This window comes from Pogona vitticeps, chromosome 5 (assembly GCF_051106095.1).
Source record: "Pogona vitticeps strain Pit_001003342236 chromosome 5, PviZW2.1, whole genome shotgun sequence".
Lineage (NCBI taxonomy): Eukaryota > Metazoa > Chordata > Lepidosauria > Squamata > Agamidae > Pogona > Pogona vitticeps.
Window position 1 is genome coordinate 120,788,583 of NC_135787.1, and position 24,041 is coordinate 120,812,623.

The window sequence follows — 24,041 nt, forward strand, 5'->3', positions numbered from 1 at the left end:
AAAGGCAGAGAGAAAGGGCTGGAAATTCAAACTTCCCGCCCTTTCTCCCAGCCTTTTTGCAGAGAGCCATTTACGAATGGCTCCGTTGGCAAAAACTGGCATTGACTTGCGAACGGAGCCTCGACCTCATTCGTAGGTCGAGCTAGGTTCGCAAGTCGATGCCAGTTTTTGCCAATGGAGCTGTTCGTAAATCGAAAAGTCCGTATGTAGGGCCATTCATAAGTCGAGGGTTGACTGTACTGAGCTAGAAAAAACAAATTGCCATTTTATATGATGAATAAGCAGCAATTACCATCACTAGTAATTGTCTTGAAAAAGAAAATTGTCAGTTCAAAACATTCAGATTCTTAAAGAAAAACACCAAGGCATTAATTTTGAAGCTTCCAGAGAAAAAGAAGTTGCACTTGAGCTTTCACTACAAGCAGAATGTCAGCTAGACATTGGCTATTCGTATTCATATCTTTGGGGCTACAAATATGAATCACGGCACCACAGGTGCCACAGAAACCCATTCCCTCCCCCCAGAACCAGCCAGTCCATTCACTGGCTGCCATGTTGTGCTTGGGCTCTTCATCATTGTTGTCACACCATTCCAGGACAGAGCCCAGCCGACACTTCCCCACCTCCCCACTCAGCCAACTCCAGCAAGAACACGGGTCAGGGAGTCTTCCTGCTCAGCTGACAAGTGGGCGGGGAGGTGGGGAAGAGCCGGCCGGGTTCCTTTTGCTGTTGTTGCGACAGTGATGACAGCAGAACCGAGCGCTGCATAGCAAATGGTGAGTGGACTAGCCAGTTCTGGGGGAAGGGAATGGGCTCCCAGGGATATGAATATGAATAGCCCATGTCTAGCTGATGTTTTGTTTGTAGTGAAAGCCCAAGTGTAGCTTTCCTTTTTATCTGGAAACCTCTTTATGTGGTCTTTTTTTTTTTACTTTATTTTTTGAGAGAATTTTGACCCTCCTGTTCAGTTAAAAAGCCTCTGAGAGCAGCTTATGCATCATTAAAATAAAACTACAATAGTTCTTGCCTTACAGCGTACAGGGTACAAAGGGGAAAACGTAGGAAAAACTGGTGTGAGGGAGGTGAATCTTAGACACCAGTTCTTATTCAATACAACAATCAAGAAGGAAATTACTGGCGCTATGCTCTCAGCAGAGCTGATGGAACGTCCATGTTTCCCTGCTCTCTTCCTGTTCTGCAGTCTGATGTAATGGCTGCTGCTCCGTGATAACCGAGTATGAGCCAGAGGTAGCAGGTTTCTCAGCGTAGTTAATGGAATCAGTATATATTTACAGAGTTATGGTTTTAGGGTACAGTGTACCTTTATTAACTTAAGTTGGAACTGTGTGACTTCATTGGCTGCCATTTGATTATTCTTGTTCTCAGGGGTGTGACCTTTCTTTCACAACTTCAAGCTGAAAAGGCATGATTATGCCACTTTTAATTTTGTTTCAACTGTAGACACTGCTGTCTGTCTTTCCCATGGCAACAGATAGTGCCAAAACTGATTTGGGTTAATTTAATCACACTAGAGTAGTCCTCTCCCACCATGTTTTTCCTTCTAGCCTAATAATTTCTATTAACAATTAGAACTGGTAAGCCTTTTCACGTGTGGCCTAATACAGGAAGCAACAACCTGTCGGAGTCATAGTGAAACAAATTTCAGAATAGTAATATTTAATAGAAAAATAACCAATAGCCAGGTAGAACGTTTTTGAAAACATGAGAGAACTTCCTCACTTCCTCCCTTGGTCACAGACCCAAATTAAAACTGAACAGCAATAAGAATAAAATAATCATTAAAACATAGATATTTTAACAAAAAACAGTTGGTTAAGTTAATACAGTCTTTTCACCAGATCTTAAAACAGAGGTCAGAGGTGTAAGAGTGAGGGTATGAAAACCAGATTTTGTGGAGGCATAGTATGAGAGTGAGACTGTTGAATTGCTTAGAGCAGACCTGGGCAAAGTGCAGCCCGAGGGCCACATACGGCCCGCGAGCCACTCCTGTCCGGCCCACGGATAGTTTTGAACATCAAAACCATTTATAGGTTTTTGTCTAAAGTTGATCAGTTGCTTATCTTTAATATACCACAAAAAACTCTTTAATATTTGTGAAGATTAACAAGTTTTGTCCATTGTTCATTATGTAATAATTTTATATCCATTTGTGTTTTTTATTTATGTTCTAAGCGGGATAGAAATTAAATAAATAAATAAATAAATAAATAAATAAAGTTTATAATAAAACAATAATAACATCACTGTTTCATTTTATTTTTAAGTAAAGTTGGTTCAGCCCCCAAATACAGTTCAAATTTTTCATGTGCCCCCCTATAGAAATTAATTGCCCACCCCTGGCTTACAGTGAGGTTTCCAGATGCAATTTGCTGTTGCTTAAGCAAGAAAATGGGTTATTATAATTGGTTTTTTTTTTATGGAAACACAATATTTTCCCGAATCCAATGAAATCTGCTGAAAATAAATCTAATACTAGAATTCTTTCATTATAGTGCCCTTTCCTTGACTGCCAAATAGTCACTGAAAATGTCTGTGAACATCAGTGGTGGGAGTCCCCCAGGTTTTCAGGCTATTTGGTCTCATTGTGTTTACCCCTCATTGGAAACTTTGTCCTTGTAGTGAGAAAAGGCAGCCTCACATGGTGTTGCTGCTGCCTTAATATACATGCAGCACCTTAAAGTAACTTTGTCTGAAAGCTGCTTTAGTGTTTCCTGAAGAAGATCAGGGCAAACATGCTTCATCAGTCTTTTCACTGTGCCTGGTATACCTTGCAAGAGTCAGCAAATCCAGCAAAAGTTGATTCATGAAAAGTGTCTGGCAGCAGAATATCAGAAGACTGCAAAAGAAGAGGGATGGCAGCACAAACCGCAAGAAGGAAATCTGTAAATGGTGTGATGCTTACAGTCAACACTATTTACTGTTGTTGTTGTGGGGGCTGCTTGCTTGATGGAATTTATTAGATGAGTAGTAAGAAAGAAAATTAGAGTGTGGGAAGGGGAGGAAAATGCCTCCATAGAACATTGTTTTCATAGGCTGTTGTCCCCAGCCCTGGGGAGTGGGAGAGAGTATATGTAAGAATAGATGAGTGTTTAGATCAGCCACTCCTTTATTATTATTTTTTTATTTTTTGCCACGGCCATAAACATAATATGAAAGAAATACAGTGGTGCCTCAACATACGGCCATAATCCGTTCCGGAATGGTGGTTGTAAATCGAAGCATACATTCCCATAGGAATGCAATGAAATGCACTTAATCCGTTCTGGCTGAAGAAAAAATCACACACATGCACACACCAAAATCACTGCAAGACTCATTGGAAACGTGTTTAATCCCTTCCGGCTGAAAGGGGGGGAGCAAGGGAAGCATGCAGGACCCATTGGAAAAGCACAGAAAACAAACGGAGCAGATTGGAAATGCACAGAGAACGAAGGGACCAGGTCGAAAATGCATAGAAAGCAAAGGAGAAAGCAAGATAAGCATTCAGGACCCATTGCAAAAGCACAGAAAACAAATGGAGCAGATTGGTAATGCATAGAGAACGAAGGGACAAGGTCGGAAATGCACAGAAAGCAAAGGAAAAAGCAAGGGAAGCATGCAGGACCCATTGCAAAAGCACAGAAAACAAACGGAGCAGGTTGGAAATGCACAGAGAACGAAGGGACAAAAAAACAAACCACCCCCAAGAGCCATCACAGCACAGAAACATAACCTCCCCAGCCATAAACCATGCTACAAAAATGCCAAGAACAATTTTTTAAGAGCATAAAGTAGCACCATACCTTAGCAGGCTGCCTCCTCGGATTGCACACTCTCTAACTGCTGGGGTGAAAGAGTTACAAAGAAGCAGCCTCTTTCGTCACCTACAGTTGTTATTGTTTAGTTGTGTCCGACTCTTTGTGACCCCATGGACCAGAGCATGCCAGGCCCTCCCACTGCCTCCCGGAGTTGGGTCAAATTCATGTTGGTAGCTTCGATGACACTGTCCAACCATCTCATCCTCTGTTGTCCCCTTCTCTTCTTGAATTCACACTTTCCCAACATCAGGGTCTTTTCCAGGGAGTCTTTTCTCATCAGATGGCCAAAGTATTGGAGCCTCATCTTCAGGATCTGTCCCTCCAGTGAGCACTCAAGGTTGATTTCCTTCAAAATGGATAGGTTTGATCTCTCAAGAGCCTCCTCCAGCACCACAATTCAAAAGCATCAATTCTTCGGTGGTCAGCCTTCTCTATGTTCCAGCTCACTTCCATACATCACTAATGGAAAAACCATAGCTTTGACTATGTGGATCTTTGTCAGCAAGGTGATGTCTCTGCCTTTTTAAGATGCTGTCTAGGTTTGTCATCACTTTCCTCCCGTCTTTTAATTTCGTGGCTGCTGTCACCATCTGCGGTCATCATGGCACCCAAGAAGCTAAACTCTGTCACTGCCTCCATATCTTCCCCTTCTATTTGCTTTCTCCATAATCAAGCGCATGTTAGCAATTTGGTCTCTAGTTCCTCTGCCCCTTCGAAATCCTGCTTGTACTTCTGGGAGTTCTCAGTTCACATACTGCTGAAGCCTAACTTGCAGGATTTTGAGCATAACCTTGCTAGCGTGTGAAATTAGTGCATAGTTGGAGCATTCTTTGGCATTGCCCTTCTTGGGGATTGGGATGTAGACTGATCTTTTCCAACCCTCTGGCCACAGCTGAGTTTTCCAAACTTGCTGGCATATTAGCACCTTAACAGCGTCATCTTTTGAAATTTTAAATAGTTCAACTGGAATGCCATCACCTCCACTGGCCTTGTTGTTAGCCAAGCTTTCTAAGGCCCACTTGACTTCACTCTCCAGGATGTCTGGCTCAGGATCAGCAACCACACTCTCTGGGTTGTCCAGGACATCCAGATCTTCCTGGGATCATTCCTCTGTGTATTCTTGCCACCTCCTCTGCTTCTGTAAGCTCCCTACCATTTTTGTCCTTTATCATGTCCATCTTTGCACAAAATGTTCCTTTAAGAGGTCCAGTTTTCTTGAACAGATCTCTGGTTTTTTCCTTTCTATTATTTTCCTCTATATCTTTGCATTGTTCATTTAAGAAGGCCCTCTTGTCACTCCTTGCTATTCTTTGGAAGTATGCATTCCATTTTCTGTAACTTTCCCTGTCTCCCTTGCATTTTGTTTCCCTTCTCTTTTCTACTATTTGTAAGGCCTCATTGGACAGCCACTTTGCTTTCTTCAATTTCCTTTTCTTTGGGATGGTTTTTGTTACTGCCTCCTGTACAATGTTACAGGCCTCCATCCATAGTTCTTCAAGCACTCTCCACCAAGTCTAGTTCCTTAAATCTGTTCTTCACTTCCACTCTGTATTCATAAGGGATTTGGTTTAGATTACACATGACTAGCCCCATGTTTTTTCCTACTTTCTTCTGTTTAAGCTTGAATTTTGCTATAAGAAGCTGATGAACAGAGCCACAATCAGCTCTGGGTCTTGTTTTTGCTGCCTTTATAGAGCTTCTCCATCTTTGGCTGTAGAGAATATAATCAGTGTGATTATGATATTGCCCATTTGGTGATGTCTATGTGTAGAGTCGCCTCTTGTGTTGTTGGAAAAGAGTGTTTGTGATGACCAGCTTGTTCTCTTGACAAAACTCTATTAGCCTTTGCTCTGCTTCATCTTGAACTCCAAGGCCAAACTTACCTGTTGTTCCTTTTATCTCTTGACTCCCTACTTTAGCATTCCAGTCCCCTATAATGAGAACACCTTTCTTTGGTTTCAGTTCTAGAAGGTGTTGTAAGTCTTCATAGAATTGGTCAATTTCAGCCTCTTCAACATCGGTGATTGGTGCATAAACATGGGTTACTGTGATGTTGAAAGATCTGCCTTGGATTCATATTGAAATCATTCTATCATTTTTGAGATTGTATCCCAGTACTCATAGCTTTTATTGACTATGAGGGCTACTCCATTTTTTCTACGGCATTCTTGCCCACAATAGTAGATATGGTAATTGTCTGAATTGAATTTGCTTGTTCCCGTCCATTTTAGTTCACTGACGTCCAGGATATCAATGTTTATTCTTGCCATCTCCTGTTTAATCACATCCAGCTTACCAAGGTCCATAGATCTTACATTCCAGGTTCCGATGCAGTATTTTTCTTTGCGGCATTGGACTTTCCTTTCACTTCCAGGCATGTCCACAGCTGAGCGTCCTTTTGACTTTGGCCCAACCACTTCATTAGCTCTGGAGCTCCTTGTACTTGTTCTCTGTTCTTCCTCAATAGCATGTTGGACGCCTTCCAACCTGAGGGGCTCATCTTCCAGCCTTCATATCTTTTAGGCTTTTGTTTCTGTCCATGGAATTTTCTTGGCAAAGATCCTGGAGTGGCTTGCCAGTTCTTGCTCCAGGTGGATCGCGTTTAGTCAGAGTTCTCCACTATGACCTGTCTGTCTTGGGTGTCCCTACACGGCATAGCCCATAGCTTCTCTGAATTACTCAAGCCCCTTCGCCATGACAAGGCAGCAATCCGTGAAGGGGTTTTGAACCTACAGTTAGCAATTTGATTTTACTGCCTTTTTCCCCTGCCTTTTTCTGTTCATAAGTGGACGCTCCGGTCACAAGTAGAAGCAAAATTTTGCGACCGAAGCTGTAAGTCGAATTGGTCATAAGTAGGTTGTAAGTTGAGGCACTACTGTAGAGGCCAAATCAGAATTGTATATGTTGTATAACAAACTTATAAGTTGATGTGTGAAATATTGTTTTCATCCTGTGGCTCCATTTAAAGTGCCAGGGTCCCCCAGGGGGCCAAATGGCCCCCATTGAGAATGACTGGTTTAGATGATAGATCAGGAAACAGAAGTGAAAAAGTGTGATAAGTAGTTTGAGAGACTGAGATGGATAGATTTTGATGTATGCTGAGAATTTATAATTAGCATTAGGGTTAATGATAGACTGTAGATCTCTGAAAGATATTTGTCCTGCTTTTATTGCCTGAAATCTTTTTGGGATAAATTTGCATAACTTGGATGATATCGTCATCCTGTGATGGAAATATTTAATTTGCCTTTGGGAAGCCTTTGCGGGTCTTGGGATGGGGGTGGGGAAGGGCTTTAATATTGGAAAATAGTCACCAGTGGTCCTGTGATTACATCAGGGCCACCAGCTGCAATCTGACAGTGATTTTCACATATTAAAGAATGCACACACACACCCCATCCTGAGGCTCCTAAAGGCTTCCCAAGGGTAAAAAGGATCCCCAGAGACCTCAAAACACTAAGAGGAGAGGGATAGGAAGTTTTAAATTTAATGTAATTTCTCCATCAGTGAATGATGACTTTGGAGTGGCACAATATGAATTTACACCAACAGAATATCAGTTATTTCATAATGTTTTATAGACGTGAAAGAAATGTTTATGTATTAATTGTATCTTTCTAATAACAGTTATCACGTGAACATCCATATTGACTGCTTAATTGTTGATCAAAAAAGAAAAAGATAAGATTTTTTTTTTAAATTACGTTTTCCAGTTTAGGAACTGATGAGTTTTAGATGTAACAAAAGACTTGAATAAAGTTCTTCCTCAAAGTTAGGGGGAGACTGAAGAAGGGGTCCAGCTTTCTCAAGTATGTGGAGATAATAGTGTGAAGGAGCACATTGGGCTTCTGATGGCATATTAGCAGAGTGTGACCTATAGATGAGCCTTTGTACACTACTGCGTAGTAGTTCAGTTGAGGGAGCCTTGAGGATATCATAGGAGAAGATGATGGAGAGGGCAGTAAATAGTTGTGCAGTGGCAAAGAAGGAATTAGATATGTATAAATTTCACCAAAAAAAGATGTTTACTTTTTACCTTCGTCATTCCATGACAATTTGGTCTCATCCACTATTGTCACCTGGCCCCAGAAAGTCAGCCATGAGGTAGTGTCCTCCTTGGACTCAGAAAGTTTCCATTGACCTACAAGCTCTTAAATTCATACACAGATTATAAGAGGATGCTTTGAATGATACTAGATATTGTGAAATAAAACAGAGTGGCACTTGATTCAGGTAGGATCTAAGCGATTTAGGAGCATATAGATTACTCCAGCACCTTCATTTAAACTGGAAACACGGCATAGAAGAACCTTCCTCAGTGGGGCGCACTCAAGATATTTTGGACTGCTGTTCTTATGATCCTCAGCTGGCAGGGCCTATAGTTGGGGAAAGATGGTACTAAAGTATGTGTAGAAGCAGAGTCAGTGAGGCAATGTGTTTTCATCAAAACTGAACCTGTTGCCTTTGGTACATTTCTCCTAATGGGAACATATTACCCTCTGCTCCAGTTTTTTTTATAGACTTTATGCTATGCCTTAAATTTGATCTTCTAAACTGTCATCAACGTGTAGACCATGTTACAGTAATCTAATCCTAAGGATATAGTAGAAGTGTAAATAAAAGGCGCTCAGTCTGACAAGTGGATTCATTGGTTATGAGCCTCACGCTACCAAGTTCATTGTCAATCTAGCCTACCACTCACTCATGTCTGTCCTAATTGTTTTTTCTTTGTAGAGCAAGACTGCATGAGGTTTCCTTATCCACATCAGTTTTTAGCTGCTCCGAAGTAATCTTAACCATTAAAAAATCTTAATCTTGCTCTCAAAGTTTGTGCTCAGTACTAGGAAGAATCGGAGGTTATACAAAATTTGTTAGTTTTAAAAGTGACCTATATCAATTGTCTTTGCTTCAAGGTAGAAACTGTTAAGGTTTCTTTGGTCATCAAATGACTCTGAAAAGGAAGCAAATAATATTTTATATTTTAGCAGTTATGCACTCTGTTTGAAATTCCGAGTGGTTCATTGTTAATAGAAAAATTATATTGTCTAGGGTTATTCTTCTGTACCTTCTCCATTGCAAAATAAAGCCTGTCAGTTTTATCTCTAATATAATGCTTCATCATTTATATTGACTCCAGACCCTTCTCTTTAAACTCGATGACATACTCAACTTGATATATTATTTATATTCTTATATATCAACATCTGCACCTGAGAAGTGCTTATTTTTATTTATGAATTTTTGGTTTTTTTGGTGATTCATTGATTCATTCTGCAAAAGCAAGAGAATTTAAAAGAATGCTTTCAGTCACATCTACTCATTGCTATTCCTACAGTGTGACTGTGCTTCCTTAGCACAACTATTGAATCCTTGGCATTCATTGCTTCATGCGGATGTGATAACAGAATAAAGGAGCTTTACAGCTGGTTGCAGTCAAGTACCAAGGCCATTGTAAAAACTCACAAGAAAATCACTGATGAATGGCAGTACCGTTGCAAGCAGGTTTAACTATTGGGAATATCCAGTGTATTCTTCTTGGAGGGATGATCATTTATAGCAGATGTGTCCTTCTGATATTTAAGTGCCTTATAAGCTGCAGCATGTTCATTTCTGAAGAACTGAAAAATAATAGTTTCATATGTTTCAAAAAGAGAGACAGTAATGTATAAATTTGCCATTTCTCATGTCAACACTAAATGAAATATTAGGCAAAAACAAAAGAAAACTAACAAATAAAGAAGACAAAAATGTTATGGCACCTTAAAGACTAATTGCTATATTTTAAATTTAGCTTTTGTGGACAAGTCGACTTCCTCCAGCACAAAAGCTCAATTGAAATATAGCAATTAGTCTTTAAGGTGCCACAATGTTTTTGTCCTCGTTGTTATTTTTATTTTATTTTTCCCTGATACGCTAGCACAGACTAACACAACTACTTCTTCTAAGTGAAATGAGTTATCAAACTTTGCTCATGTTGGGGGAAAAATGTGGATTTCATTTCTTGAGGTCATCATATCTGAAAATCTTAAGTAAGAGTGCTATCGTTTCCAAAGCAGAAGATGATTTTTTGATACAAGGCTTTGAGAAGGTTTAGACTTTAAAAAGTATTTGTTCATAGTGAGTGTAAGGGCTATAAGAAGCAGTTTCCATCAAATAATTTCTTTGGGATCAAAGGGAAATGTGGAGTTTTCATTGATGTATAAAATAGCATATATGGTGTATGCTTTGACACATTCAGCAATGAGCCATGAATTCATGTGCCCTTCCTGTTAAGTTTTGAACCATGAATATGAAATCAGGATCTTTTTGCATAGGTCTATGGATAGAGCTCTTATTCTTGCATTGTGCTCTCCATTTCTCCTAGAGCAAGATTATTTGATATCGATATTGGCTATAAAGCCAGGGAAATTGTGGTAAAATAGTTCTGAGAAAGTTTAAAATTTAAGAACTTGAGATCATCCAGTGAAGCAAGACAGTGGAGGATTCAGGAATGATTTAAAGAGTGCTGTTTTTTACCAGGCATGTTAAACTGTAGCATTTGTTACCATGTGATGTAGTAACTCTGAATATTAGTTGCTGGAGAAATAGAACTTGGCATCAAATAGTGATGGGGTTTTGTTGCAATCGTGACCTGCTTCTGTGCTTCCTGTAGATAGCTTATTTGGGCCTCGTTTGGTCTGATCCAGCATGGTTTGTCTTGCACTCCCATTCAAAACACACATTTTTATTCTTGTGTAAACTGGCACTCTATAATGTGCAACTCAGGATTTTTTTGGTTGTAGTTTTCATTGTTTTTCCCCTTCTTTTTTCAAAGTGTGATTAGCTCAAAAACATTTTTTTAAAATGTGGAAATGTATTAATGACTCAGATGATTCATTGCATCATTCTTTAATTTCCTGCTTTCTGTCACCACATCATACTTGGTATGTGTTGACCAGGATATAATCTAGGATGCTGTGGTGATTGATGTCAACCTCATTAACTTGCAGATCTTGGAAAATAAATTAATTCAGAAACATTCAACATTGTCAATACTTTGCAGAAACAGAAGCTGGCATCTTTCCTTCCCAGCTGTGCTAACTGACAACATTCTATAATGCCTAATAGTTGATCACACCTCCTAGAGCAAGGAATATGAATACTTGCCTCTACCCTATAATAAGAAGCAACCAGTGCGTGATGAAAGAGATTGACAAAATGTCAATGAATTAAAAACTGTTCATGTCATTACTACATGAAGGAAGATTTAACTGGGAATCTGTTCCTAAGACCAGACCAAGAGAAGTTTGTATGTGATTCTAAATTCTGAAGTTTGGCATTCTAAATTCTGAAGTTAGATCTGAGGTGTGCAGTGTAAGAACGTATTCCTTGAACTGTAGAATGAATTTCTGGTTAAGAATCTAAGTCTAATTTAGTTGGAACTCCGCTGTGTAACTTGCCTAGTGTAATTACTAACCCAGTCCAGTCTTTGTGATGTTAAAAATATATTTATGCATAGGATTCAAGAAGGAAGAGAGTAGGATTGTTTTGACTATGATGCTGGGCAGGTTGCCAAGCAAAGTTTCTCTTAGATATAATTTTCAGAGGGAATATATTATTACATTTGGAAACCTAATGAAAGGGGAAAGCCTTGTTACATTTGAAAAAGAGTGTTTAACTTTGAATTTGTGAAATTTCTGTCGAGATTCATTCCACAGTAAAATGGACTTGATCTTTTTCTCAACTCCAGCACAAGCCATAATTTGAAACAGTATTTTGATTCCTCTTTCCTGTTCTTAGTGGGTTTTGCTAACACAGGGGTGGGTAAAATCCTCCAGATGTTGTTGGATTGCAGCTCTCACCAGTCCTGGCCGGCATAGCCAGTGAGTGGTAGGGCACACTGAAAGTTCCAGTCCAGCAACATCCGGTCAACCGCAGTTTGCCATTTATATTCTGACTTGAAGAGAACACTTAATTTAAAGTAAGTATTATATCCAAAATACTTAGAACTGAAGTAGGGACAAAGGAAGAAGCAAACTAAACTGGACCAGTAGATTATCTCTTCCCATACTGCCTCTCCATGTACTTTGGGGGGAATCCAGAAGCAAGCCCGGAGTGCAGTAGCCCCTTCCTTGTAGATAATCCAGGCCATTGATCTTGAGAAGCATACTTAAAATACCATATAGCAATCACAACTAGTAGCAATTAATAGCCTTAGCCTCTATGAATTTATCCCCTTTATAAACCCTGTGTAGCTTCACTTACAGTGAAAGAGTTAGAGATTATTTTCAAACTCAGCTAAACATGACAGCAATTGTCATTAATGACATATATTGTGTCATGCAGTGGGTCACAGAGGTAATAGTCTTGCCTACTGGTAATGCCTTAAGGATTTGCTATAAGGTGCTCAGAAAGGTAGAATTTGCTGTGGTTGGAGTCGATGAAGCTGGAAGGGAACATTGTGCTATCTCCATGGTGCATGCATGTTCTTTGGATCCTAGCCAGTGATGGATATTGCTAAGACAACAGCATTGTTAAAACATTGATTTGTTTTTCCTTTAACATCTTGTGACATACAGACACTTATAAAGACCTGCTAAGAAAACCTCATACAACTGAAGTAATGGGCTACAGTCCACAAAAAAACTGTACCAAATAAACATGTTAGTCTTTAAGTTGCCACAGGACTGCCCCTCTCCCCCGTAACAGACTTATATGACTATTCGGAACAAAATTTCTGTAAAACTTTTTTTTTGTCTTCCTTTGTAAAATTCCTTTGTAAATAAATAAAAATAAAAAAATTGTGTCTGGCCTACTACAGTAATTATATAGTCAACCTACTGTGCTGTTGATTGCTCCTTTAACAATAATGCCAAAGTAAGCAGAGAACCTAGGGTTTTTTTAATAAAGAAGTTTGGGTTTTGAACACTGATTGAAGTTGCCCTTTGAATGTTTGAGATTTTCTCTGAAAAATCTTATTAGGCTGCTTCCTTTCAAAGAGAAAACACCAGAATAAATTATGGGTATGTTTTCTAGAATTTTATTCTTGATGAATGACAACAAACCTGAGACATGTAGAACTATAGGAGTTTACATTCTCTCATAGAGAACAGGTGTAGTTAAAAATTGAATAATAAGGTGAAATGTGCAGTGGCAAAACAGAACAAAGTGAGACAGTGAAATGGCACATTGGAAAGAGACATTGACCTTCCTTCCCCCTCTCCCTCATTACAGTGGACCCTCGACTTACAGACAGCTCCACTTACATACTTTTCGAGTTACAGACTTCTCTGGCCACTTGCAGCCGGAGAATTGACCTACAGACCGGGGTGGGGGGAACAAAATGGAACAAAAACGGCCGGTTACGGGATTAATCGGTTTTCAATGCATTGTAGGTCAATGGAGCCTTGACCTACAGACTTTTTGACCTGCAGCCACCGTTCCAATACGGATTAATTCCGTAAGTCGAGGGTCCACTGGTACAAGTGCTTCATCTTTACTGCCCAGGTGAAATCATCCCCATTGAGCTCAATTGTGTAGCAAAGTGTTTGGGGTAGGCCCCAGCCAAACCCTGCTTTGTACATAGTCTGGATACACACAGAAATTCACTGCTGTTTAGTTGAGCCTGAAGTTACGGTAATCTTCTGTTTCATTTCAAGTGTAGCTGGACTGAAAGTATTCTGTATTCTTGCCTTTGAAGGGTACACATTTCTGATTCTGAGAAATTATTCAGAGTTGATATTGTCATAAATATTTAATGGTCGTAATGTGTGGTATTTTACAAACAGTTGAAAGAATATTGTTAATATTTCATGTCTTTTAAGGTTCATATTGTGGTATTTAAAAGTGTTATTGCTTTAAAAAGTTATTAGAAACAATCTGAACATTGTAATCTCTTTACAGGCAAGATGACCCTTCCAACTGCTTATTTTAAGTATCTCCTAGTTAACAGGGAAATAGGTTTTCTTGTTATAAATTGATACAACATTAAACCATTCCATAGAGGAGAGCATTTGTAATCATCGAATCAGTTCTCTTTTACTTCTTTCTTCTCTCCCTCCCCCCACCCCCCGGTTGTTAGCCTCTGATTAATTTATGAGGTTTTTCTGGTCAAAGCCTGAAATAAATGGCTTGATATCTTCCACAGATGCAATAAACTTTTTGCAAGGCAGTGTGATATTTGTGTGATGTTAACCATCTAAATGATTTTTATTGATGATGACAGATAGCTCTGTGGTGATGTGCTCAGAGTCACACCTAATATGTTCAGAATAAGTATTCTGGAAGGCTGTACATCTGTTTTAAGATCTTTTGCTAAAATATTTAAATCAAGGTCATTGTTTATATTTGATTTTTAAACAGCTTTTAGCTATTGGCCTGCCATTTTATACATTTAAAGATGAATCTGGTTGTAACTTCAAGGTCTTCAAATGGAAAGTTGTAATAGGTAGCAGGTGTTAGGAAAGGCAATTATGCATTAGGTACTTTGCTCAATTTCCAAAACTGTCCAAGACTATCCATTTGAAATACTTTGTAGCCTAGGTTTATCTCTGAACCATGATGAGTTCTTAAATCTAAAGGGAATATGCATTTTTCCTTTAATGAATTGAATACTTAAGCTTGTTTGATTTAATTTAAAAGAGGCTAGGAAAACAGCATTGGAAAGCAGTGTAGAAAAGGAAAATATTAAGAATGAAACCGTACCGTTGGCAGACTTGTTTTGCAGTTAAAATGTGAACCTTTTGATGTAGCCTCTATCTGAATGTCATTAAGATTTTTTTCTTTTGCAAAGATTGCTCAAAGTTTCTTCTGAACATTGTGCTGAACTTCTCTAGATTTTTTCATGCAGTGACTTCCCCATATTAATCCATGTGCTTCCCTGAATTTTGATAATCTAAATTAAGGTACCCCCTGGCTCGAGTCTTTTTCTTTTTTTTATAGCCAAAGTGCTTCATTCCCTCATATTGTCCTTATTGCTCTGCTTTCATGTTTAAAGCTTAAGATTCTTTTTTAAAAATTCGAAGACTGGATGTGTGATACATTGGTAAATGGACAGTACAGTACTGCAGTTTTGTAGAATGTGTTGAGTATACTTTTAAGAATGCAAAAATAGGATAAAATTTCCAATCCTTTCCGAAGAATTCCTAGGAAGGAACTGGGTTTTTTTCCCACATCTGTAGTGTACTTACCGATTTTAAGTATCTCCCCAAAACTTTTTCCTGGTTTGTTGTTTTCAATTCAAACCACATTAGAGCGGTGGTTCTCAAACTAGAGTCCCTGGACGTTCCTGGACTGCAATTCCCAGATGCCTTCATCACTTGCTGTGCTGGCTAGGATTGCTGGGAGTTGCTGTCCAAGAACACTTGGAGACCCCAGTTTGAGAACCATTGCATTAGAAAATATCTGATTTTATGTTTATAACTTTACAATTACGTACATTGAATTGTATGTATGTATTTATTATTTTCATGTATATATGCTACTTTTCCTTCAATGAGCTGCAGGTTGTATACATGGCTTGTCTCTCCCTACTTGATCCTCACAACAAAGGTTTTGTTGAGTAGGCTGAGAGAAAATGACTAGCTTAATGTCATACAGTTAGTTTCATGGCTGAGAGGAGACTAGAATCCCAGATGTCCTATATCACGGTACACAGTTTTAATTACTACAACACTTGACATTTAGTCCAGTTGTGTGCAACTCTAGGGCACAGTGCTCATCCCCTTTTCCAAGGCATAGAGCCAGCGTTTGTCCGTAGACAGTTTCCGTGGTCACATGGCCAGCACGACCAGACACAGAACGCCATTACCTTCCCACCAAGGTGGTACCTCTTTATCTACTCACATTTTTAACATGCTTTTGAACAGCTAGGTTGACAGGAGCTGGGACAAGCGACGGGAGCTCACTCCGTTGCATGGATTTGATCTTACAACGGCTGGTCTTCTGACCCTGCAGCACAGAGGCTTTTGCGGTTTAACCCGCAGCGCCACCACGTCCCTATTACTACAACACACTAAGTCTAAATAAACTAGCAATTTTATTCATTAACCAATCATTCAATCATTTTAGAGCTCTTTGAGCTCAGTTGGGTTTTCACTGTCCTGTATAATTTGACCAAACCACTTTACTGCTTATCCCAAACTCCACAGCATTTGTGAACATTGTAACTGACACTAGGGTTTTCTGCTGTTTGGTTACTTCCATTTTAAGTCCCAAACCTTTTAGAGTTGTCCCTCAGTTAGAACAGTCTTATCAAAGGCTGTCAAGAATTGCAAGAGAATCAATTGGCTCAAAACTCCCGTGTCTGTTCCTTAGCAAAGATTATCCAACAAGCACCGTCAATGCAATTTCATTCCCTAAACCAGTGATGGGAACCTTTTTGATCCTGAGTGCCCAAACTGAAAAAAAAAAACCCAGAGTACAGTGGGGGGCGGCAGAAGTGGCGGAGGAAGTTGGAATCCCAGGCACAGAGGTGCCTCCAGACCCCACTCCAGATCCGCCTCCAGTCGTGCCCAACCCCGCCACTGCCTATAGCTTGGCCAGCCTGCCAGCACCAGCTGCTTCGGATCCTGGCCCACTGCCTGTCAGGGCGCTAGCACCGTGGCTGCAGCCACGTCCTCAGGTTTGACTGCGGGGGTAGCGATCCAGCAACTTATGGCTCGCGTACCTATAGGGAGGCCTCCACGTGCCAGCTGTGGCACGTGTGCCATAGATTTGCCATCATTACCCTAAACCATAGGTCGGGGAACAGGGGTAAATTACCCCAAATGGGGTAAAAGTGAAAATCCTGGGGGTAATGAGCAGGCTGCTACCCCCCTCCCGCCCACCCACCCCTCCCTCTGGAGCCAAAGCTTTAATTGTAAACCACCTCGCCCTGTTACTTCCTTCGTTGCAGCAGGGCACTCCTAAATGCTCCGTTCTGTTAGAGAGATCGGAGAGATAAACGTAATTGGTTACAGGTGGAGATTAGCCTGGGCAATCAGCCAATCCGGGGCTTCTGAATGACTGCTTCCTCCGGAAATGACTGCAAACAAACAGGAGGAAGGAAAGGAGCAAGCAAGGGAAGGAGGGAAGAAAGAAAGTGCGAGAGACTGAGGACTTCATCAGGCTTATTTAAATGTATGTAATTGTAGAAAATGGAGGGAGTGTGTGTGTGTGAGTGAGAGAGAGACAGACTGACTCAAAACTGAAAATGAACAGGCAGTCAAGCAAAAGAGAAAGTGAATTAAGGCGGTGGGGGGGAAGGGTGGCTTTTTAAGGTGTTGTCTAGGTTTATCATTGCTTTCCTTCCAAGAAGCAGGAATCTTTTAATTTTGTCACTGCCTCCATTTCTTCCCGTTCTATTTCCCAGGAGGTGATGGGACAGTGGCCGTGATCTTTGTTTTTTTGATGTTGAGCTTCAGACCATTTTTGCACTCTCCTCTTTTACCCTCATTAAGAGGTTCTTTAATTCCTCCTCACTTTCTGCCATCAGAGTGGTATCATCTGCATATCGGAAGTTGTTGATATTTTTTCTGGCAATCTTAATTGCGGCTTGGGCTTCCTCTAGTCCGGCCTTTCGCATGATGTATTCTGCATTTAAATTAAATAAGCAGGGGGACAATATACAGCCTTGTCATACTCCTTTCCCAATTTTGAACCAATCAGTTGTTCCATATCCAGTTCTAACTGTTGCTTCCTGTCCCACATATAGGTTTCTCAGGAGATAGATAAGGTGGTCAGGCATTCCCATTTCTTTAAGAACTTGCCATAGTTTCCTGTGGTCCACACAGTCAAAGGCTTTTCCGTAGTCAATGAAGCAGAAGGAGATGTGTTTCTGGAACTCTCTGGCTTTCTCCATAATCCAGCACAAGTTAGCAATTTGGTGTCTAGTTCCTCTGCCCTCTCGAAATCCAGCTTGTACTTCTGGGATTTCTCGGTCCACATACTGCTGAAGCCTGCCTTGTAGGATTTTGAGCATAACCTTGCTAGCATGTGAAATAAGTGCAATTGTATGGTAGTTGGAGCATTCTTTGGCACTTCCCTTCTTTGGGATTGGGATGTAGACTGATCTTTTCCAATCCTCTGGCCACTGCTGAGTTTTCCATTGATGATGATAAAAAAAGCACACTGGTCCTTTGATATTGGGCTGTGGCACCAGGGTGGGTGACATGACCTTTAGCCTGGTTTATTCCTTTTTGCACACCACACTTAGAATGATTAAAGTGGTAGGGACCCCCCCCCCCCCCAATTCTGCGTTGCCTGTCTCTAGCAAGCATGTCATTGTTAGAACCACTCTGGCAGCCACCTCTGCGAGGTAGCAAAAATTTAATGCAAGTTGCTAAGCACGTTGGACACCTTACTACTCCCTATACCACACCATGGCTGGAGTGCAATGTGTTCCAGCAAAAATAGTGCACATCTTTATCAAATTTGGTGCATCCTGCTAGTTTGGTACACAGCCTCTGTAGATTCAATAATATTTTTAATTCAAATAATGTATGATTTCCTTCCTTTCGAATCGAGGGGGTAATGTCAGCATATATAAAATTTTTGCGGGGTAAAAGGTAAAAAAGTTCCCTGACCCCTGCCCTAAACCAATCCTCTAGGTAGCCATCTTTCCTCATTTCTTCTTATGTGACCTTTTGTGACTCAGCATGCCATTAACAGAACTGGGTAGGTCAGCCATTCTAGAACAGCATTATCTGCAGCTAACATCAATACTTTTCCAAATAATTATAAGACTACATACAAACTAGTTTGTTTTATTTATTTATTTATTTATTTATTTATTTATTTATTTATTTATTTATTTATTTATTTATTTATTTATTTTGAAAGTTTTGAAAGTAAATTTAATAAATGATTATTTTTAAAATGCAGCAGAAAGTTTGGTTCTGGATTACTCCTGAGGTAGCTACAAAGGAGCAAAATGCCATTTTAAAAATGCTGTAGCATTCCTGTTTACACTTGATCTCATATTTACTTTTTTTTTTTAACAGTCTGAACCAGAGGGGTTTTCTCACTTCCACTTATATGTCTGTGCTGCCTTCTTAGTCAGATGGAAGAAGGAGATTCTAGAGGAAAAAGATTTCCAAGTAAGTAGAATATTATTTTTTCCTCAGATTTTTTAAAGCAATAAAAAAACCATTGTAACAGCACTGTGTATGCACAACTCATTCTCTTGGCATTTCTGTTTTTACATTTAATAGTTTATTTTTTAAAAAATATTAATTTAAAATAAGCTTAACCTGTTTTTGTCCTTTAAAAGGACACAAGGCAGCTTACAACACTTAAAAAACAGTATATATAGTATTTTTCGATCTGTAGGATGCCCCCCTTTTTCTAACCACAAATTAAGAAAACGTAGCATTGAGTATTCAGGCTCAGAATGCTCGGATATTATGCATCCCTATTGAATCTGAGCACTGCCTACAGGCTCCACCTCCAAGGAGGTGTGTTCCAATTGGTTTCTTCAGCATCAGCTGACATCAGTTACGTAAGGCTCATGATAGGAGAAAACTAAGTCTCCTGACTGTAGGAAGCTAAGCCTCGTGATTGAAGGAAGCCTGTTTACAGAGGCAAGGTCTAATTTGTCTCTCAATTTCTTGAACATTTTCTTTTCTCATGAAATAAACTTTGACATCTCCTTCATTTGCAGGGCTCTGTAGAATTTATTTTGGTTGTATTTTTCAGCTTACTGTAGTATTGTGGGTTACAGTATTTGTTTTTTCTTCCTATTGCACATCATAGTTTCCCTCTACAGCAGGGGTCCCCAATCTTTTTCACCCTGTGGACCAGCTGGGGAAGGCGGAGCACCCCCACTCTCCTGCGCATGTGTGGCACTTGTGCAGACACGCATGCGCAAACAGCAGCGTAACACTCATGTGGGCAGGCGCATGCACAAACAGCGGTGCAGTGCTTGCATGGGCGTGCTAGAGCACGCACGCATGCGCAAATCAGCTGTGCGGGAGTGAGTGCGTGTGGGAAGGGGGGTCTGTCTCTGAGGCCCGGTCTGGCTCAGGCCACGGACTGGGAGTTGTGGATCTCTGCTCTACAGTCTCCCTGGCTGCTCACCCTTCTTGCTCTGCAAAAGCTCTGAGAATGAAGTTATGTTAGATCTTCCCCTGAGGTGCAACCCATCACTTGCCAGCAGTTCATCCTCCAGGAAACTTAGCCCATGTTCCCTTATGTTTATTGGCTTGTAAGCATTGGTTAAATAATAAACATTGGCATATAAGCTAATAAACATAAGAGATTTCGAATTTGGGGACTACAGCTATGCTGGCTTTAAATTCAGACAGCTTTTTGCCTTGTGTTGCTGATTTGTTTGTTTGCTTCCTTTATATAACTTTACATTTCTATGATAGTGCTTATTTTACTTTGTTAGCCATCATGTAGCTGTTTGGGCCATAAGGACATAAATCTTCAGGATAAATATTTATAAAATATTCTGCTGAGCTAAGGTAAACTTTTTTCATGCCTTAGTCTTATACTTCTTTTTTGAATATGTCCAAGCCAGAACGTTGTAGAAATTGTACAATCATTGTGCTTGCAGAATTGTCCTCTTTTGTAGCTTATATTTTGCTTTCAGAGATGCAAAAACCAGCATTAATGTTTTATTATATTAACGTAATTTTGTCAACGCTTTCAGATAATAGAATTTGCTTTCTAGCCCAATTAAATGGACTCACTTAAAAGATTGTCTTGTGTGTCAGCATTTACGGTGTACCAGCCCTGTGTGAAGCTGCCCAAGCATATTTTTGAATTGTTATTTTCTAAGTCAGTGTTTATAAAACTTGCATAAAGGGCTGCCAAGAACTGATTGGATGTATTTTATCGATTTGTTTAAATTCTGCCATTATTATTCACTTCAGGCAGGTGGCTAATTAGATAATCACTGTAACATAGCAACCTAAGAAGCATATCATCAACATATTACTTCACTTTATCTCAAAAGAGTTGCAGTTACAGCAGTTTTCAGGGTCAAAAGGTGGTTTGAAAGAAAACAAAGGATGAGAAAGGACAAAAGTTGTATAGTCTAAGCTGCACCCAAGGGTTTAGAGAATCATTCTTCTAACACTAGCTCATTTTCAAGCTTGCTCTGCTCTACGGAGTCTATGATCCTAACATTTTAATCCCATAAAGCATAATTTTAGTATGTAAGGCTATCTTTCTGCAGTGTTCAGCAGTTTAATAAAATACAGATTTGCAGTAGACTTTCTTTGAAACACGAATATTTTTAATATGATTATTAAATCAGTTCTATTAACCTTGCAGTGTCATTGGTCAGCTCTTGATATTTGCCCCAGGAATGCTTTTGGATTTCTTCAAATGGATTTTGAATAATGAAATTCATGCTAACGCAAAGGGTTATTTCATTTTTTAAAAAAATTGAGGCAATAAGTTTATTTGCCCATGGTTTTTTGTTTGCTGGTTGAATGAAGTGACAGAAGTCCAGGCAGTATCAGATGTGAATATCAAATGGAAATTTTGGAGGAAGGCACAAGAGACAAGGTGAACCACATAGATCATAGTTTGTTTTGGTTGTATAAAATATTTTGTCATGAATAGCTGCAGCTGATTTTTTTTAATCTCCTGTTCTTCATTTACTTTTATTTGGATGCACAAACAAACAAAAAACCTGTGGTATTCAGGTCATTTAAGGATCAGCAGTTGCATTTTGCTTGATAGGTCAGGCAATAAAAAGCCTATTATCTAGAACAGTAGTTCTTAACCTTGGGTTACTCAGGTGTTTTTGAACTGCAACTCCCAGAAACCCCAGCCAGCACAGCTGGTGGTGAAGGCTTCTGGGAGTTGCAGTCCAAAAACACCTGAGTAACCCAAGGTTAAGAACCACTGATCTAGAAGAGTGTGATACCCAACCTTGGGTAGCCCAGGTGTTCTTGGACTGCAACTCCCAGAAGCCTTCACCACCAACTGTACTGACCGGGGTTTCTGGGAGTTGCAGCCCAAGAACACCAAGTTTGAGAACCACAGCTTTAGAGAATATCTGATTTTATGTTTATAACTTCACAATTACCTACATTGAACTATATGTATTTATTATTGCCATGTATATTCCACTTTCCCTCTAATGAGTTGCAGGTTGTATACATGGCACCTATTTGGGTTGCCCAAGTTTGGGAACCATTGGACTAGAATGTCCATATCTCCAAGCCCACAATTGGAGAATCTCTATGTTCAGTCGTGAAAGATGAGGCTAAGCAAGCAGATTCTGTTTGCATGCCTAGCAAATTCTAGACTCCAACATTCAAAAGCAGCTAAGGAAACTCAACCGAAATGGCAGCTATCAGAGAGGTAGGCTTTTAAATCTGTTTTGGCAACAACAAGAACTAAGTATTGCACTATCTTCAGTACTTGCCCATTTATTTCACCAAGAGAAGTGTCTGAAGAAGAGGACTGTATTCTCAAAAAGTCACACAGAGATAGATACATGTTAAGTGTTAAGGGTCTAACAGTCCTTTTGTTTTTGCCCTGTCAGTGTCTGCTACAAATTCTTGCCATATTTATGTTGTTTATTGAATATACTTGATCAAAATTTGATTTGAGGGAGAGAGATATAGAAAAATGGGAATGGCTGCTAACCATCTGTATAGTTTCGCAACAAAGACAGAACAAGAACGTTTCTCATGGCTGAGGGAAAATGAGATGGGGCACAATGGAAGAATCAGTGAAGAACTATAGGATATAATTAAGATTTAACAAACATAATCCCATGAAAACTAAAATATCTAGGTCTTTGTTTAGTAATATATTCTGTGTTTATCAGTTAGAAAACATTGTTTCATTTGAAGTGTATGAAATGGAACCAGACTAAGACTGTTGCAAGGTACTGCACAACTCAGGAAATATCAACTGATAAAGATCTACCCTGTTTCCCTGAAAATAAGACCTAACCTGAAAATAAACCCTAGTATGATTTTTCAGGATGCTCGTAATACAAGTCCTAGCCCCCAAAATAAGCCCCAATTAAGTGAAACTCTGCCTTCTACCACTGTGCAGCAACCAGAAGAAAATGGCATGACTGTATTTGAATACATATAGATTCTTGTTCATGAAAAAAAATAAAGCATCCCCTGAAAATAAGCCCTAATGTGCTTTTGGAGGAAAAATTAATACAAGACCCTGTCTTATTTTCGGGAAAATATGGTAGTATAACATTGACATATCGGACAGACCCAAACTACTGTGTTTCTGTTAATGAAGGCTTCTTCTCCACCTGACCTTCAAGTCTGCCCCTCTAGCACAAGCAGAAAGAACAACTTTGAATTTTACTAATGGGCTGAAGTCCTGTTGCGCTGCTGTGCATTAACAACATGAAGGTGCAACAACGGCACTGAAAATGGCAGCAAGGTAAAAGTGCTATTCACAATGCACTTCCACATGCCTGCTGCACAATCGGCTAAAAGGGAGCCATGCAGCTGATTGCACAATTTTATTGCCGGATCCTAAATGTCCAGGTGTAACATCTGGAAAGCTTATGAAAGCATAACTTTACATTACCCAAAGACAACAGAATTTCAGCTGTTGTGTTTATAATTAATCACATGTTGATTCTGAACAATTCAGCAAGGGTGGAATATAATAAGCTAAATAGCTCAATAGCTTAGGTATCTGGCTGTGGAGCCAGAAGTTGGGAGCTCAGTTACCTACTATGCCTCTTTGACAGGGGCTGGACTTGATGATCCATAGGTTCCCTTCCAGCTCTGCAGTTCTAAGATTATTATTTAACTCATGGATTTTTCTGGAGCAGTCTTACTCCTTACAGTGAACAAACAAATGAATTGCTTTGTAAACAAGGTGATGTTAATTGTACATGACCAAGATCATGATGCACCTTGATATCCTGTGCTAGTAGAATCAAGACATTATTCCTCTTCCTCTCCTACTGACCATGGCAACAAAAACTTCTTCAGAATGTTTGCCAATTTTCTGGAGTAGGTTTTAGACTATAGAGGGGGCTGTAGGGGAGAGAGAGAATTTCAGATTTTGAGGGGAGCAGTGGGATTCAGCATAAATACATAATTGAATCTTTGTCTATTTCTGCAGGAGGCAGTAGAAGGAAATAAAGTTCTCTTTTGTGGTTAAGCACTTTGGATAAATGTAGGTAGTATTATATTTGTAAAAGAAAAGTATATGTGGTACTGACCAAACATGAATAAGGATTTTTGGGGGTTTTTGTTAATAAGCATTGAACATTATGAATACATGGGCAATCCAGTTGGCCTTCAGCTTCTGTGA

The 24,041-nt window shown here is 39.7% G+C and overlaps 1 protein-coding gene across 2 annotated transcripts in view; it reads left to right on the forward strand.

The window, feature by feature from the left end:
- Positions 1–24,041, forward strand: part of TBC1D22A (TBC1 domain family member 22A) — a 190,577-nt gene that overhangs the window by 138,216 nt on the left and 28,320 nt on the right. For both annotated transcript variants that reach the window (XM_020796989.3, XM_078394394.1), the window contains exon 12: positions 18,779–18,874. In XM_020796989.3, the coding sequence (XP_020652648.3) occupies positions 18,779–18,874 (96 nt within the window). The remainder of the gene's footprint in view (positions 1–18,778; positions 18,875–24,041) is intronic.